This window comes from Mucor velutinosus, assembly GCF_035048745.1.
Source record: "Mucor velutinosus strain NIH1002 chromosome Unknown tig00001542, whole genome shotgun sequence".
Classification (NCBI taxonomy): domain Eukaryota; kingdom Fungi; phylum Mucoromycota; class Mucoromycetes; order Mucorales; family Mucoraceae; genus Mucor; species Mucor velutinosus.
The window spans coordinates 961,519-980,335 of NW_027041924.1; the positions used below are offsets into that span (position 1 = coordinate 961,519).

Consider the following 18,817-nt stretch of genomic DNA (forward strand, 5'->3'; position numbering starts at 1 on the left):
ATACTGGTCAATTGAGTGGGATGTAAATCAATAGACTCTGCTGCCGAGCGCACAAGCGATGGTCCTTTTCGCTTCATGACGAGAGATTTCTCCAAAGCAGCAAGGTCAAAAGGAGACATCAAAAGCTGTAAAAATTTCACTCTTCTGCAAGTCTCACAAAGAAATTATCATCAAAAAGTGAATTATCTACAGTGTTGTACAGTCTTCTTTCTTTCTTTCTCTTTTTCTCTTTCTTTTTCTTCTCCCCCTTCAGAAAAATGCTATTTGATAAATACAGAAAGAAGCCGAATACAACCAATGATAAAAAAAAATCAAGTTTAGCGAATAGTATCTTGAAGAGATTTCCAATCAACCTCACCTCCTCCAGGAAGCTCAAAAAGCAGGACGAAAAACTCAATGTGATAAATCAACCAAGACCGTCAGTATCATTGCCAAACATTACGGCTATTGAGCTACATGTTGATTCACCTATCATCACTTCCAAAGCACCACTTCAATCAGTTCATCCTTCTCTCCCTCAAATTACCCCTTCGGCGTCGCACAAAGAAAGTGCGTCCATGGCAAGACAAAGAAAGCGGCATTCAGCAGAGCAGCGTAAGAGGCGTCATCATCTGGTCTCTATCCAAGACGTTCACAGACACTCTTTCACATTTGGTCATTTACCATCCAACAAATCCAACAAACTCACGATGGCTGAACTGTCCTTAACTGCCGCTCAATTGGCGAAATTGGACAAGTTGGTAGGACTACAGGATAACACTGATGCGTTACTGGCTCAATTAGGCACAACACAACCTCCTTTACTTGTCCCACATAGATCCATCAGTCACCAGCACCTACAGATCCCTCTACAACAGCCGCATCAAAAACTCAATCGCACACATTCCGAATCGCATGCCAAAACGATGGAAAGAGAGGCCGATCCCATTGAACCAGATGAATTGATTGAGCTTCTTACTACTGAACAGCAAGGCCAGGGCCCGTTAGTGACACTCATTGATGTTCGAAATATCATGGAATACCAAAAATGCCGTATCAAGGGCTCTTTGAACGTTAATCTGCCTTCGTTGCTCATCAAACGATATCAACGAGGTACGGTTTCAAACTTCAACTTGGAAAACTTTATTACAACTCCCGAAGGTCGAGACATGTATCTCTCCAAAAAGCAACAAGCATCATTACCCAAATTTTCTACTATTCTTGAGCAAAAAGCCATGGAAGCAGAGCAGAAAAAGAAGAGTAAGCCAATCTGGATCGTGTACGATTATGAAATGTCAGAGGACGATCAAACATCGCATGCTTGGACACTTCTCAACGTATTGGAAAGACTCGTTGGAGCTGACAAGAAGAATCCAGGAAAAGTGTATTATTTATGCGGCGGCTTTCAATCCTTTCTTCAGTGTCAGGATTGGCTCGAATCATCTCAATGGCAACAATCTTCTTTACCCCCTAATATCCCTTCGACAAATAGTGCTGGCACTATTACTACTAAACAGAACAATATACCGAGACGCTCTATCAGTTATACCATTGGAGAATCGAAAACAGATCTACACAAGAGAACAAGTTTATTCAGTCTAGATACACAAGCTGCCCGAGTAAATAATGCAAATGCGCTGGCGCGAAGAGCAAAAAGAAGATCTCATCAACAAGCACAAGATACCACCTCATTTCAACCTCATGCTGCCATCCATGCTACCGCGACATCTACCACTAACGGCATCCATCTCGATACCAATATGGCTGCCCCTTCAGACAGCAATCCTCTTTTAAACCGTGTGGCAGAGGACGATGAAGTCATGACAGCAGATTGCTCTCCACGTACTGAATCAGATTTTGGATTTGTTATTTCAGAAATCATACCTGGATTCTTGTTTGTGGGCCCAGAAATTGAAACGTCAGAACAAGCAGATCAATTGATACAAGAACGCCATATCAAGCGCGTACTCAATATGGCGGAAGAATGCCAAGATGAAGGCTTGAGTCAACGTTCAGTTCATTATCATAAAATAGCAGCTCGTGATACCTTGGAGATGAAGAATATCGAGCTTGTCATGATGGAAGCTGTGCAATTTATAGGTAGCGTGGATCAGTGTATGGGCTTCAAAAGAAACACCGAGATGTTAACACTTTTTTGATTCTAGAGGAGGCAAAGAGAAATCATGAACCTATTTATGTACATTGCAAGGCTGGTAAATCACGTTCTATCACAGCTATCTTGGCTTACTTGGTCACTTCGGAACGATGGACACTCAAGAGGGCATACCGCCATGTCATCAAAGCACGACCCAATATGTCTCCTAACATTGGTTTTATATCTGAACTCATGAAGATGGAGGCACAAGTGCATGGCCGTGTGAGCAGCTTTTTAGAATCTGACTGGCAATCTACGTCTTTACCGAGCCCTGAATACGCAAATGAATTGTTTCAATTAGAAAAGGCCTGGCAAACTGCGGCACAAGTGTGATAGTCCAAACGCAATGTCATTCTGTGGTAAATTTTTGAATAAATTAAATAATCAAACGAGTGCACCTTCACTTTGAATAGTTCTTTGCCTTTGTTTCGCTTTGAAAAGAACCAACATACAAGGTGGCGACTTACGCTAACGATCGCCTTTGTCCATTTAGTAAAGACGTTATCAGCTCCACCGAATATTCTACCATTGGCGAGTTCTTAACTTTGCGTTATCGTACGAAAACCGTCCATGACTGTGGAACCGACTTTTTTCCTGCTGCTTTACATCTGTATCAATGGATACAACTTTTACACGGACAGACTGCATGTTTGTAATGCCTCTCACTAATCAAAGCAAGCGAAACATAGCAAAATCTGGGTATATTTGAGCCCTGATTTCTCGCACCAGGAGCCTTTTCAGGCGACCAGAATAGCACCAAGCAATCTCTCTCAATCAGCTTTAATTTTCTGATATCTTTGCTCAACTTTCTGGGGACCCAAAAAAATATCATCAAAAATTGATTCAAAACCATGAGGGGTACCTCATGGCAATGACAATCCTCTACAAGAAAAATGACCCCAATGACATGGCAAATTATAGACCTATCTCCCTCTGCAACACTGACTACAAACTCTTGACACGTTTGCTTAATCATCGAATGATGGAAGTCGCTAAGCAACTGATCAACGAGAACCAAGCGGGCTTCGTACCAGGGAGGTTCATTGCCCAAAACGCTCTGCGGTGTCAGATCATAATGGAAGATGCTGAACGAACCATGAACTTAGCAAAGAAGAACAATGTGACACACCAAATGCCCAAAGCAATTGGCCTTAGTCTTATCTCGGGTTTCCTCTGCTGCAATCGGTTCAACAACGTGAAGTATTTATCGGTGGTCTTGTCGACAATCTCCGGACAGCTACCAAAATCCACAGTGTAAGAAATCTCTCCGTCGTTGGCAAAGCTACAGTGCTCAACAGTTTGATTTTGTCCAAATGCTGGTATGTACTACGAGTAACCCCGTTTGCTCAAAGTAATGTCCAAGCTATCCAGTCCATTTGCACCAAGTTTCTACGAAACGGCATCTTTCCTGTTATCCCCTGGGCCACATGGACCAAGCCGAAGCCATTAGGTGGATTAGGTGTTCTGGATGTTGCTCTGCAACAATCAGCCCTATACTTTCGTTGGGTTCAACCGCTCCTCCATCCCTCTAACTCGCCCCACATCCTAGATCTCATACTGGTCATGCTAGTGAATAAGCAAAATCAGAGTGCGCACGTGCAGGTTCCGTTGCTCTTTCCCCTCACACGAACCACTGGTCTCACTAAACAACGCACCAACACGGTAACAATGATCTACAAATCAGTTGACCGCCTCAAACGCATCCACAAACCAGTCCACCTCAACATTGCTACCGCCTTAATCCTACCTGTCAAAGCCATTCTGCAGCCGTCTGTCACTGTCTCCAAAATGCCAATTAGGGCCACTCAGTTGCAAGTAAAGGATCTCTATCAACCCAATCCTGACCAACCTCTGCAACTCGAAGCACGAAAAGCATCAACCATTCCAACTGACATTCGACGCGCTTGCAAGAAAATCCTGAAGCAAATGAACGAGAACAAAGTACATATCCAACCGTACTTTAACCTCATGCTACAACCCCCTCAGGATGGCACCAATCGCACAACCGACATCTCCTTTAAACCGTTCATTGACTCCTATGACTTCAACAGCCAGCAAGGCCTCACTCGACAGATTTCAACCAGAACATTCCGCACAGCATGCATCGAGGCTCGCACCTCCAGCATCGCCAGGTCCAACTGGAATTTCTTCTGGTCTCTGTCCCTGAACCTTGTCCACCGTAATGTCATCTATCGCTTCCTCACCCACACCATCCCGACCAAACGCCTGCTACACTACTTTGAGATAGCTGAGTCACCTTTCTGCCCGATCTGTGGTAACTTAGAAAATGCTGTACACTTGCTTTTCCTCTGTTCCAGTAAGGTATCCATCTGGAAAGCTATCATCTTTGAATTCCTGTGGCCAACCGTTTCGATTGGTGATATTATCCAAGCCTGTTCCTCTCTTGACTTTGAAAACATCAAGTATGTCTCCAAATCGTACACCACTGCTCACATGGTCGTACTGGTAACACTTGGCAACAATATGGCGAGCTCAAGTTCGTATGATCTTTCACTCGACTCCATTTACATGGATCGATGTGGTCCAGCAGATCAAGAACGAGCTCTTTCAACTATATGCCCAAACTGAAATTCATAAACAATTGTAATTCTCTAATCACAATTGTCATCTATCATCTGTTCCCGTCATCTATCGCTTAATCCTAAATTTAATTGAATATCATAACAATTGCGCCCGCCTCTTGGTAATGCCCTAGGGACCTATTTACACGGAGCAATCAATAAAAATATTTTTTTTTAAAAAAAAAGGTACCTCATGGTTTTCATCGAAAAACAAACGATTGCGTTTTTCATCTTGAAAATGAGGATTTGTACTATGGTATATATTGAGTCAAAATGTTTCCCTGAATCCAACGCAATCCCTGAAATTTCATTTATGAAATTTTAATATATATAATCTCGGTATTTTGGCCATAAACTTCATTTCATATTTATTAAAATTTCTCAGTAAGTTTATTCAAAACATCTATTAAAACTAGTACCATTGAAAGCGCCTTGAAAAGTACTCCAAGATTGCATTAAGAAGCATTGGATGATAACCAGAGTTTTCATAGTCGAGTATCATAAAATAAATTAAAGAAGTCGAAAATAGACAAAATCTGGCCTGTGATAGCAAATGAAAAATTTGGGCGACTTTTTTTTGGTCAGGACAAGATTGTCAATATTTCGTGATAGACCTATGCTGGAGCTTTAAGCAAAAGCTCATTCGATAGGAAATTTTTGGTCTACAATATACAGTAATACTTTTGTTAAGCAAAAAGAATAAATGGGTTATAATTTGTAGCTTATAAAAAATGTTTGATACCACAAAAAGAAGTAAAAAGACTTAGTTGAATATGATCAGACACAAAAATTAAAGATTTATTGATGAAGACAAGAGTTAACCTATTTATAACAGATTCTGGATGCCGAAGTAGCAATTTTCTTGTACAACGCTTATCGCATCTGGCGAATCTCAGCATCCAGATGGGTGAGATGCACTTCCATTAACATTGCTTGTCCATGATGTTATTGCACAACACAGACATATCTACCCAAAAAGAATACCTTAGCCTTTAAAGACACTTGTAGCCTTTTTGGCACAACAATGCACAACTGCCAATTCAACCATGCTTCTTCTCTTTTAACCAGACTTTGTTCTCCTATGTTTGATCTACCAAATATGGTCTCTGTGGAATACATCCACTATGATCTGCATTCCGACAGTTCATCCAGTTACCAGATTTAGATATAAACTGTATGTACACTGGATTAGATGTACGATATCGATTTATACTATGATCATGAGAAGATATGGACTTCAGATACGCTAGTACTATAAGATTCATACTATATAAGATATAGGCTATAGATGGCACCACGGACATGGATGGCACTATAGACTTATACTTGTATTCCGATATTGACTACGGATGTTTACCATATCTGGATAGGCACCAAGATTAATGCAATATGAGCTTGTTGCTTCAGATGTGCACTTCATGATCCACGCTATAAGACACATGCTTATATCCGTGATACTAGCTACAGATACTTTATGTACTACAGACTTGTACTATATATGAGACATGCTATAGACATGCATACGATATGCTATAGACATGCCATATATCCAGATACATGCTAAAGATGTATGCTTAGCGATATACACTCAGATATGTACTATTAATATAGACTAAGTAGACTGTACCTATCGGATACTTGCTACTAGATCGATATTAATTATCCTTATAGAAAGGATAGATCAGGGTACTTCGGATGAGAGTCTAATTATTCATCCAGACAGAGCTAAATCATGATTAGCTTGCTGGGGTTGTCTTTTAGCATGATTAGACATTAGTTGATCTGAGTTGACTTATTTGTCAATCTAATTAATAGAACTTTTATCCATTGTTATAGTATATAAGAAGGATCATCTACCTGGCCAGTAGAGAGACTTTAGTTTACTTTACACCTGTCAGTTTGATAATAAAACATACCTTTATCAATTTGACTTTACTGTTTTTTTATTCTTTTTTTTCCGTGAATTTTAGTCTGTAAAGCCTCAAATTCCACAGTCTCATTTGGGCACCTACTGTGATACCTTCTTTCTAAAACCGGGGTTTAGCACTTAAATTGAAGCTCTCAGTCGCAAAACACCATGTTTTCCTTCAATAACCATAGCACAACAGAAACATCCATACGGTGCTCAAGCCTATAAAATATATACAGGGCGTGGTATGGCTAGTAGTCGCAATGCTCAAAAAGAGCTGCATATGTGTCAATATAACAAAAGTTAGCCTTGAGTGATCATTTTTTGGTAATTTGGCGGGCGGTAACCTTTTCGGCAGTGTAACTCCTTGAAGCTGTTAAGCACAAAGAATAAAAGGATTATTATTTGTAGTTTATAAAAAATGTTCGATATTATAAAAACAAGAAAAGACTTATTTGAATAAGATCAGACACAAAAACTAAAGACTTATTGATGAAGACAAGAGTTATTCTATTTATCCTAAGTTCTGAATGTCAAAGTAGCAATTTATCTTGTACAACGCTTATCACATCTGGTGAACCTCAGTATTTAGATAGCTGAGATGCACTTCAATTATCATAGCTTGTCCATGTTGTTGCACAACACAGACATATCTACTGCAGTGAAATCAGGTTTGAATAGATTTCACAAAAAAATAAAGCAATAGTAAAATACAATAGAAATAAACTGTATTTTATTTGTGTATAAAATGAACTGAAGATCCTGGAATTGAGTAAAAAAAAGAAGAGTATTTATACATTTGCAACTAGCTTGTAGGATTAGTGATGATAGAGAGCAATAGGTTCTGCTATTGCGATATCTGGCAAATGTTGTTGATGTTTGATTTAAAGTGGTAATCAATGCAAGAGCACTGGCCATAAGGGTCGATTTGAGTAAACTTGATGGGCTTGGGTGAGCTATCGTCATAGCATGATTTAATGTAACCTTGATGGTGATAAATTCGTAATAATAAGTCGATGATAATAATCAGTTGTCAACTGTATCTAAAACGAAAGCAAAAAGCTTCTTTATTACAGGGCATCTAGCTTGCTTAAATATGGTAGATTCCTGGTCAATGACTGCTACGTTGAGATGGTATATAAATAGCAGGCCACTGGGGCCTTATGGATTGTTGGTATGGCTTGTTGAGAGGCCACCTAAGTCGATATGTTTCATGTAGTGTAGGTGGATCTCGATATCTTGACATTGGGGAGATTGAATGTATTGTAGTTCCTGAGGCACCTGTGCACACACAATTGACTGGACTTTTAAACATAGATGTGATGTGATACGATAAACATCATCTATGCTGCTACACTGTAAAAGGCGGCTTGAGGAGAAAGTGAATGTACCCTAAGATGCATGCTTGTATGCAACAATACGTTTCATTTACATATGCTCCATATGTGCATAGTTTATTACTGAATTCAGTCTACGGTATTGTGATTTAGAAACAGCTATATGTGTGAATACAACAAGTATGATTATACACTTTTATTTCCATTTTATTAAGCTTTTATTATTACAAAAGACAATATCTTATTAAATAGCAAACCAACAGAAAATCAGCTAGTTGTAGACCTTCGTTGTTTCAACCTCTTAGCCAATCAGATTACTTGAAAACTCCGCTGACCTAAAAAAAATTTGCGAGGGTTTCCCTCTGTTTTGATGTGAGGCAAAATTTTAAACACCGCTATATATAGCAATATAACGGTAGTTATCATCAAATTTTCCCCAGGTGCTAGAGCATGCCTTACTTACACCACCTAGCTTTTGAGTTCTGGCATTGAGACCCTCAATCATCACTAAAGTAAGTAGCGATAACCAAGTGGAGGCAGCCTATCTACCTCCTAGCCTCGGATAAAGTCTTGTTGAGCTTCAGCGATAGGCACATCCACAACAACGTAAAAAAAGGTATGCTTCAAAAGAAACATAATAATAATAAACGAAAGAAGAAAAGAACATATTACTATAGGAGTATAGTAGTATGTAGACAAAAAAAGGACACTCACACAAAGTGGGTCAAAAAAAGGAATATCATAAATACAATATCAAAGATGTTTAAAACAGCTCGTTGTTGTTGCAACAAAAATGCATACATGAGCAACGTGCATGGCAGTATTAGTCGGATGTAAAGCAACACAAACACGCACAACAGCTGCAAAAGCAACAGTGGTATTATAAGTTTGCAATACAACATAATGACTAATGTTGTTTCACGTGAAGCCACAGAGGAAACACAACCAGCAAAAGAAAAAGAAAAAGAAAACGCAACAAAGCGCAACAAAGAAAACATCATGAATGCAATATCATGAGAAAGGAAGCAATAATACCAACGTTCAAGGAAGTCTTTTATCATTGCGACCAGAAGAAAAAAAGATACTTACCACTTACCATAACCACAGATAGACCAAAGAATAGGCAATCACCAGAGATAAACCAGAAGACAAACATGCACTAAAGACAGTAGACCAGGGAAGACCATATTAGCAGCAGCAGCAGTAACACCAGCACCATAAAAGAATCAAAGAACGAACGACACCAGCAGAGACCAGACAAAGACCAAATAAGAAGCAATCACCAGACATGTTGAACCAAAGAAGCAGGTAGCGGAGATTTCAGAGAAGTAATAGCAGCAGCACTCACTCATACAAGCAAAAAATTACTAAAACCTAATAAAAAAAACAAACTCAATTAGTGTTAGTTCTACGCCTTCCAGTGCTTGTTACCGAATGATGCCTAATATATTCCACGTCAAATAAGCAGTATCAAGTTCTTCCAACAGTACAAGACAGAGTTATCGGAAGCTAGAGTGTTATTATCATCAGTCAAGTGGTTTCCAAAACGACTATGGTTTGATGCTAAACGCGTCTTGCAAAAAGGGAAAAAAAACAGGTGTATGGAAAAAATAAGACGGCACGCTATCCGACGTCACGGCCAGTAGATTTGGTCTCAGTCTTCTTCCGAGGCAGCCGTAACTGCGGCAATCTAATTTGAATTTGTGCAGTGGGGGTATTTTCGTGTTCAAATTTGACTTGATCTTACATCTTTTAAATGTTTTTGCCAAATTTGACTATAAGAATTGTCGTTGTTACACCCAACTTTCAAATACAGCTTTAGAGATTTAAAGAAGCCGCATCGAATGATGCTATTTATATACAGTTTTTAGACCAAAAATAATGAGAAATTTCCAAAAATATGAAAACAGGTTTTCTCTAAATACAGTGCGCGAAAAAAACGTTCCAGTGTTTTGCCAATTCGTAGTTTTACACTTACAGCTCTGTCAAATTTTTTCCAGTTTTAAAACTAAAGTAAGACTACAAAAGCTTGGATTTTTAGCCACAAAATGAGCTACTAAAATAATTGATACAGTAGATATTGAGCTAGTGCAACTGACGTAAGGTAAAAAATTTCGATTTTGTAAAATTGGAAATATCGCTTGATGACCTTATTGTTTGTATACATTCCACGAAAATGATCCGGGAGCCGTAATTTTTTATATCGTTTATGTTTAAAATGTTAGTTATCCGAAGAATGCTTAAAAAGTATAAAGAAGCGTGAGATTTTGGTCTTTTCCCTCATTATATTTTACCATCTTTACTTCATCACTTACTTTAACATGACACGTTCCATTCCTCAGGAGGTTCAAGGATCTGTCAAGGCTCTTTTCAACCAAGGTTGTTCCCTCCGTGCCATTCAAAAAATCATCCCAGATTTGTCCGTCAGTGTACTTTCTCGCTACAGGAAGAAGTTTCTTGGTCATTCAAAACATGCCAAACCCGGAAGACGCAGCAAAATCACTACGCAGAATATAAACTACATTGAGAGGAATCTCCGCAATGGTAATTTAGACGGCCCCAGGGGTGTGTAGTGCTACCTTGCTTATATGGGAGTTCAGATGACTTTGAGGAATATACAGTATATACTCAAGCGCAAAGGGTTCAAGGCTAAAAGAAAGGCAAAGACCAATTTCGTGTCTGCGGAGAACCGGAAAAAGCGCCTTGTAAAAACCAAGAGACATCGACATTTGACTGCGGACGATTGGCGTAAATGGGGATTTTCCGATGAAACTAGGGTCAACATGTGGGGATCTGACGGCAAATCTTTCTACTGGACTGACAGGCCCACTGAGTTGATGCCTCATCAAACTGAGGCTCAAGTTCAGGGAGATGGTGGTGGCGTTATTTTCTGGGGCATGATAACAGCGGAGGGACCCAGCTATGGCTCCACCATTACCGAAGGAACTGTTAACTCAGAAGTTTATGCTGAAATTCTGGACTCATCTTTGCTAGACACTATCGAGTACTATGGGCTGGACAAGAAAACGTTTAGACTCCAGCAAGATAACGCAAGACCACATACTTCTGGTCCCATTAAGAAATAGTTCACGCATCACGGATTCTCTGTGCAAAGTGTCCTTGATTGGCCCTCCCCAAAGCCCTGACCTAAACCCCATTGAACATGTCTGGCATCAACTAAAACGTCGTTTGAACAAGTACCCTACTAGGGCCACCAGCCTTTCTGAGCTAGAAGACAGAATTGAACAGGAATGGTATAAATTCACAAAAGAAGACTGTCTTAAATACATAGGCAGCATGCCACGCCGAATCAAAGCGGTTATCAAGAGTAAAGGTGGTCCAACTAAATATTGAGCTTTTTTATAAAATTTAATAAGTTCGACTTTTCACTTTTAATGAGGCTACCATTCTTTTTCTAATTACGTGAATAAAGTGCATAATATATCATCTGATAGCCAACTACTTAGGCTATTTATGAAACTAAGCAAACCTTAGTAGCTTTGATATTTGCAGAGAAAACTGGCTATAAGTGCACCTTGGCAAAACACTGGAACATTTTTTTCGCGCACTGTATTTCAAGATTTCGCATATATAAATCTCTTAGAAAGAGTTTTCAATGATCCATTCCGTCTTTACGATCAGTTTGATTCGATATGTATCATAAAAAAACTCCTCATTTCTGGGGTAAAAAATGCGATTGTTTGATTTTCAAGAATATTCCCTTGCTAATACTTATGAAAATATGAGAATTTTCATGGATTTGCAATGATCCAAAAAAATTTGAGATAAAGCATCAATGAGTAAAGCGTAGCAAAGGAGAGTGATGTGGTCCTATTTTAAGCATCTACAACGCTCTGTAGCATGAGCTATTCGTACTTCAAAAGGACTAGATTTGGACAGAATCTGGACTAAAAATAAGGCGTAATAGGGTTTGTTGCTAAAGAAGTAAGTAAATAATTACAATTCTGTTTGATAAACCAGATGTTCTGCACTGTATGGAACTTAGTTTCTAAGTGATAGATGCTTTTATTCTAATTCGAAGACTCAAGTCTTTCTTTTTGAAATGCACGATTACAGTAATTTTAAAACTTGAGCGTCAATGATATTTTGCAAATTCTTCGAATCTCACGACTTGCTCAGATTAATCAAAATGCTTGTCAGGTCAGCAGAGCATTTTTTTATGGTCGTCCACAACAGAGGCACTACTGCATATCTAGCCTTAAAGATAGATATAAAGTGTATTCACAGTGTTGGACAATTATAATCAAGGAGAAATGGCTGATACGAGACAGACCGAGTTGGTCTCAGCAAGATTAGAAAAATCAAACAACGAAACCCTGTATCATAGCCGAGCAAACAGAAATTCATGATGCCTGCAAATCCTGCGATATAATAATCGACATCAACAAGTTATAGTGTAATCAAGTTTACATAGCTTCTGTTGTGCCAGAAGGGCTGCAACTGTCTATAAAGATTAAGGTATTCTTGATGGGTAGATGTAATGAAATAGCCACCCAAACGCAACTTGATTGAAAACCGAAATTCATCAAATAATAGCACTCATTTAAATTCATGCTATTTGGATCTATTAATAAAAGCGCTCAAATTTACATCAACAACCATTTAAACATACTATAGTAAAGATGCACGCTTATATCGCACATCGTGTGAATGAATCACTCCTCCTGATCGCAATGTATTCACTCACACCCATGATGGTCGTAATAAGAGAAGTTATTTTTATCCAAATAAAACCAAATCAGTAACAAGCATATTCAGATATGACAACTATGCTCTGCTGCCATAGTTTCACAATATCCCAGATAAAGGGTTCTACACTTCAATAACAAACATCACACTTTAAACCATCAAGGTTACATTAAATCATGCTATGACAATAGTGTGGAATACATCCATTATGATCTGCATTCCGACAGTTCATCCAGTTACCAAATTTAGATATAAACTATATGTACACTGGATTAGATGTACGATATCGATTTATACTATAAGAAGATATGGACTTCAGATACGCTAGTACTATAAGATTCATACTATATAAGATATAGGCTATAGATGGCACCACGGACATGGATGGCACTATAGATTTATACTTGTATTCCGACATTGACTACGGATGTTTACCATATCTGGATAGACATCAAGATTAATAATGCAATATGAGCTTGTTGCTTCAGATGTGCACTTTATGATCCACGCTACAAGACACATGCTTATATCCGTGATACTAGCTACAGATACTTTATGTACTACAGACTTGTACTATATATGAGACATGCTATAGACATGCATACGATATGCTATAGACATGCCATATATCCAGGTACATGCTAAAGATGTATGCTTAGCGATATACACTCAGATATGTACTATTAATATAGACTAAGAAGACTGTACCTATCGGATACATGCTACTAGATCGATATTAATTATCCTTATAGAAAGGATAGATCAGGGTACTTCGGATGAGAGTCTAATTATTCATCCAGGCAAAAGCTAAACCATGATTAGCTTGCTGGAGTTGTCTTTTAGCACAATTAGACATTAGTTGATCTGAGTTGACTTATTTGTCAATCTAATTAATAGAACTTTTATCCATTGTTATAGTATATAAAAAGGATCATCTACCTGGCCAGTAGAGAGACTTCAGTTTTACTTTACACCTGTCAGTTTGATAATAAAACATACCTTTATCAAGTTGACTTTACTGTTTTTTCTTATTCTTTTTTTTCCGTGAATTTTAGTTTATAAAGACTCAAATTCCACAGATAGAGTTATGCTAGAGCTTCTAGCAATAGCTCATTCGATAGGAAGTCTTTTGGTCTACAATGTTTAGTAATGCTCAACAAAATGTTTTGATGACAGATACAGATTAATCTTTTGAAAACAGTCAAAAAATCGCAAAAACTATCGTGCCAAATATCGGTTGAACAATGTACACCAGAGACTTGATATGGGTACCATTGTATTTTCCTTTGAATTCTCTACAGGTTTCATATAAGTCTGAAGGGGGTGTTTACTATCAAGAAACGCGTACTTTTATGATCGATAGATTTCAGAATCCCATGGATCCTCATTCAGAATATTAATGACTGAAACTCCGTTAACCTTCCGCATGTGTACATCACATAAGTGTGCATTTGATTGAGCATTTTAAAAATTGGAGCGTACGAAGAGGGCCATATTAACTTGCTGATTTCAAGTTATCAATAGGTACTTGACATGTTGGAGAATTTTGCTGTTGAGACTAGACAACTGTAGCTTGCTTTATTCCAGAATAATAACGTTTCCAATTTAAAGTATGTATATTCTCCCGTTTAAAAATAGCATGTCTGATGTTGATTAACTCCAAAAGTAGCTCCACTAGCATTATTTTACCACAAATTTCAAATATCAACAAATCAGAACAGAATTTCAAGCGGGAAATTGATCAGTTTTGGCTGCTGGTGAGTGGCAAAATGCTTTCCTCATCATGAAGGTAATTAATGCTTTTGGAAACTAAAAGAAGAGAAATACGAATTGAGTAGTAGTACTGCTGTCTTGGTCAGCTACTCTCTTTTGCTTTTGTTGCGCATTTTATATCTAATTGCGCCAATTAAGCTGGCTTCTTATCACCAAAGTGCTTGTCAGCTTAATTTCCTTGTTAGTAATAAGGCCGCCATATGTGTCTAGCGACTATCAATACATAATTGATTGCTCTTTGAGACCTCAAAGACCTTCTTTTATTAATTGATACTAATGTATCAAAGTAATCATGGGGATTGCTATAGATGGATTCATTCCATTATTTATTTATGAAATCAGTAAAGTGCATATCACAACAGGATTTATCATTACAAACACCACCATTGCTTTCAGCACGACACAAGATACCACTTTTCACGGGTCTCACATCCACGCTACGGGTAACGCCAAGGGAATTCAATGCAGAACGGTATGGTTGAAATGTAGAAGATGTATTTTGTTGAGGTGGTGGGGTTTGTGATGCACTTGGTTGTGGATGGATTGTATTTGTGTTTGTTGTGGATAAGGTGGGTGATGAAGACGGTGTGTTTGGTGCTGACAGCGAGAGATTATCCGATAACCCTGATGGTGAGAAATTCTTTGGTATAGTAGGTATTTGCACTGAAGCTGAAGCTTGTGTCGAGCTTTTTGTAGGAGCTTTTGGTAAAGAGACAGGCTTCGCATTGGATGCTTTTGATGCTTTGGGCGGAGGTGGTAATTTGGATTGCTGAGAAGCCTTGGCTTTTTGAGCTGTTTTAGGTTGCTTGATCGAGTTGGTTGGCTCTCGTCCACCGGGTAATATACTTCGTATAAAGCTTGTTTCAGTAGGAACGTAGGTAATAGTTGTGATGGGCTTTGATTCCACTGCCTTGGAGGAAGGTGCCAGCGATACCATCACAGGGTTCAACGTAGCTGTAGAATTATCAGAGACGAGCGGATTTTCAGTAGTTGAGGGCTCAGGTGAGATAGTACCAGTCTCTCTCATCACGGATTCTTCAAGTCGGCGCTGAGCCATGTCATACTCATGTCTTGTTCTCTGACCCATTGACATTGGCTACAAAAAAGAATATGTTCTATCAGTATGACCTTGTCAAGGCTAGAATAAGGTTACTTACAGCTGCAAGGTAAGCATTGCTTTTTACTTCCTGGTACAAAGCAAGTAATCGATTGATCTTTCGATTTGCCATATGCATTCTAAGCTCTTCCTTATCTATCACTTTACCATCAGGGCCCTACAGATAAATCACCATCAGCCATTGAACGCGCTCTTGTCTCATGGTTTACTTACAATAACACCCTCGAAATCAGACAACTTAAGCTCGGTTGGCCCCTTTGCTAGTAATTTTCTAGCCTTGCCTAGTATAAAAGGTGATTCGATTTGCGGACAGCTGAGAGCATCCAGTAGCTTGCGTCTGTCGACTTTCAAATTTCTAAAATCCAGTTTTTTGGGATGACCGTAAAACTCATTGGGCAGCATATGGTACTTTTCAGGCTGCACCTTTCGCTCCAGCTTTTTGGCCTTCTTTGGTGTAGCTCTTCCGGGGATGTGGTCGTCACCAAACGCATCATACCTTGACACCTGTCTGACTAGCTCTTTGTAGTGGACTTTTTGTACTCTTGACAGTGTTCCGTCCTCCAAGAACTTGTCATAAAGATCGCACAGAAACATCTTCATTTGGCCCACAGAAGTATTGCCCAGCTTTTGACTGCGTCTGATTGCTTGCAAAGTGCTTTTGTTCTGCTTGGCAATATTCGCGATGCATGGCTTGTTAGATGCAGCTATAAGTGAGGATACTTTCTCTCTCTCTGCAATCACTGCATCACGTTGTGTTTGATTTTCATCAGTCTTCTTTACTACATCCTCCTTTGTCTCCACCTGTGCCTCCTGCTCCTTAACAAATTCAACATTTGGCTCTGCTCTTGCGGGTTCCTCCACAGGCCGTCTCTCTGGCCGTCCGCTAGTAGGGTCCATAACTGCTTTTGCTTTCCTAGGTCGTTGCTGTGTGTCCTCCTCATCTGAACTACTATAGCTGCGAAACTGTTTGTCAAGGGATGCTTTTTCTTTCCCCTTCTTTGATTTTACTGGAGTGACTACAGCTTTTCTGTTCTTTTGAATCGATTTGCGTACTTGAAGCTCTAATTGCCTCACTCTAACTGCCTCTAATTTTGCTTTCTTTGCCTCGATTAAGCTAGCTATTCTCTTCTCCTCGTTGGTAATGCGCTCGAGTTCCTGAGTCAATTTATCCTGCTCACTGACAAGTTCATTAATGATGTCTGTAGCCTGTTGTCGATCCATATCAGCACCCTGATCGTCGTCCAGTGTCAAGTCAATAGGTGAATTTGGTGCGGTATAAAAGGAGCTCGTTGATTCAGTGTCGGAAGCTCCGTCTCTAGTAGCAATGGGGGCTTGATGCTGTGCCACTTTATCAACAAATGTTGTCCAGCAATTGGTAATTGTGGTCAAACGCGATGAACTGGATTTGGAGCCTGATGGTGTCGATAGAGGTTGCTGCTGCTCTCGAGAGTCATGCTGCAGTTGATCTTGCTTCGAACACTAGACAATGGTGAGTATGTATATCAGAGAACGGCACAACAAGATACTTACTTGAATTTGCTCTTGAGGGTCGCTGGGCAGAGGTTCATACATGTAAAGGCCTTCATCATCAGATGAAACATCCATATCAGATCCATCATCCTCTGGTCTTACGCCGTACGAAATGCCGTTTGCTTGCGACATGTTTGATTTGAAAGAAATGAATGAGTACAATATGTCTATTGCTCGACTCTCTTGTTTGAATAGATTCCAATGTGACTGTAAGAAGAGCAAGAGCACAATGTGTGGAAAGAGCCGGAGAGCCAAACCAAAAGATCACACACCATGGTGGCTCTCATGGTTACATGCAAAATGAGCATCAAGGAAGAATGTATTTCCCTTTTCTTTTTTTTCTTTCTCTCATAATCTCTTTCATGTCACATCCACCACAACCACCACACCCCTCTATGCAGTTTCCTGCTGCCAAGTGGATACAGAACGACAATGATGACAGTGATGGCGATCAAGTTGGCCTGGTTCCTCACAACAGAGGCTATAAACATATCCTTTTTTTTTTTTTTTTTTTTCCCTCAATTTATGATACTAACAGCTTATTAACCCTATCCATTATGTCTGCTATTACCTTAACCCTTTATATTTCGATCAAACACTGAAGAGATGGGCAGCATCAGATTCGCAATTTGGAGGAAACAAGTTACGTGCACCAAAGACACTTGCTGAAGAAACAGAGGTGGGAGAGACTCATCTATCCATGTGAGCGCGAATCCAATAAACTAACGACATATTGAAAAAAGTTTTTAAATGGTGGAAAGAAGCGAACAATTGTCAAGAGAAAGAGAAAGAGAGTAGAAGATGGCATTTCAGACGAAGAAGAGGATCCATACACATTGATTAATATCGAGGGTAAGAAACAAGGAAACGATACAATAGCCCACTTATTGACACTCCTTGTGTGCTCTACAGACATTCTAAGTCCTATTGAGCTACCAACAGACATTGTTCGCAGACCAGCCTTAAGAAGAATCTTACTATCTACTCAAATCGATGCGCTCGCAAAGACATCCATGGAATTTATTGAGGGCGAGAAGAATTTCAACAAGATTTTGTGTCGTCTTTCAGCCATCATGCACCAAGATGACCCTCGCTATCTAGATTTAACATTTGATCGTACCACTGAGCAGCGCCAAAAGTACAAAGAAGACGTCGAGGCTGCTAATGCCGCTGCATCGACCTTGACTGCTGCTGCCACAGGAGTAACAAGCAATGTTGTTGATGCTTTGGATCCCAAGGAACTAGATCAGGAAATCGAAGCCAAGATAAAGGAACGTACACCAGCAACATCAACAACAAAAGACAATATTGACGGCAATGAAGATCATGCCATGCATCAAGACCATGTGGAGGAGAAACAGGAAGACGAGGAAGAAAACAACGATGCACAGCCGCCACAGCAAGATCAAGACCATGACATGGATGCTGATGTCGAGGCCAGAGAGGTTGTGAAACGAGTCAAGGAGTTGCTATTGGTAAGCCAAGCTCAAGCCTGTTCAAAGGGAGCGCTGTTTCTCACTCATGTTACTACATTTAGGAAAATATCAATTACAGTAACGAATACATCTCTCGTCTCCAAGGAGCTCGCAATAAATTATGTAAAGCAAGCATGCAAAAAGACACTCTGTGGAAGGAATTGAAAGCCAATGCAAAAGAGGAAGACGTTAGAAACAAAGCAACACCAGCTTATCATCACTGAAAGATTTATTGAATAAACAGCAATGA

The 18,817-nt window shown here is 39.4% G+C and overlaps 5 protein-coding genes across 5 annotated transcripts; 4 read left to right on the forward strand and 1 right to left on the reverse strand.

Moving 5' to 3' along the window:
• Nucleotides 1–257: 257 nt before the first annotated feature.
• Nucleotides 258–2,467, forward strand: ATC70_004999 (uncharacterized protein; the record flags this gene model as incomplete). The annotated part of the gene is made up of 2 exons (XM_064824298.1): nucleotides 258–2,079; nucleotides 2,145–2,467. The coding sequence occupies 2 exons, from the start codon at nucleotides 258–260 to the stop codon at nucleotides 2,465–2,467; spliced, it is 2,145 nt and encodes a 714-aa protein (XP_064677234.1).
• Nucleotides 2,468–3,113: 646 nt separating this feature from the next.
• ATC70_005000 (uncharacterized protein) lies at nucleotides 3,114–4,723 on the forward strand (the record flags this gene model as incomplete). Its single annotated transcript, XM_064824299.1, has 2 exons — nucleotides 3,114–3,334; nucleotides 3,388–4,723. The coding sequence occupies 2 exons, from the start codon at nucleotides 3,114–3,116 to the stop codon at nucleotides 4,721–4,723; spliced, it is 1,557 nt and encodes a 518-aa protein (XP_064677235.1).
• Nucleotides 4,724–10,283: 5,560 nt separating this feature from the next.
• On the forward strand, nucleotides 10,284–11,048 carry ATC70_005001 (uncharacterized protein; the record flags this gene model as incomplete). Its single annotated transcript, XM_064824300.1, has 2 exons — nucleotides 10,284–10,527; nucleotides 10,603–11,048. The coding sequence occupies 2 exons, from the start codon at nucleotides 10,284–10,286 to the stop codon at nucleotides 11,046–11,048; spliced, it is 690 nt and encodes a 229-aa protein (XP_064677236.1).
• A 3,719-nt stretch (nucleotides 11,049–14,767) lies between these two features.
• Nucleotides 14,768–17,224, reverse strand: ATC70_005002 (uncharacterized protein; the record flags this gene model as incomplete). Its single annotated transcript, XM_064824301.1, has 4 exons — nucleotides 14,768–15,541; nucleotides 15,603–15,719; nucleotides 15,776–17,041; nucleotides 17,093–17,224. 4 exons carry the CDS (start codon nucleotides 17,222–17,224, stop codon nucleotides 14,768–14,770), a joined length of 2,289 nt encoding a protein of 762 aa, XP_064677237.1.
• Nucleotides 17,225–17,454: 230 nt separating this feature from the next.
• Nucleotides 17,455–18,791, forward strand: ATC70_005003 (uncharacterized protein; the record flags this gene model as incomplete). The annotated part of the gene is made up of 5 exons (XM_064824302.1): nucleotides 17,455–17,556; nucleotides 17,631–17,771; nucleotides 17,836–17,944; nucleotides 18,005–18,567; nucleotides 18,630–18,791. The coding sequence occupies 5 exons, from the start codon at nucleotides 17,455–17,457 to the stop codon at nucleotides 18,789–18,791; spliced, it is 1,077 nt and encodes a 358-aa protein (XP_064677238.1).
• Nucleotides 18,792–18,817: the final 26 nt, after the last annotated feature.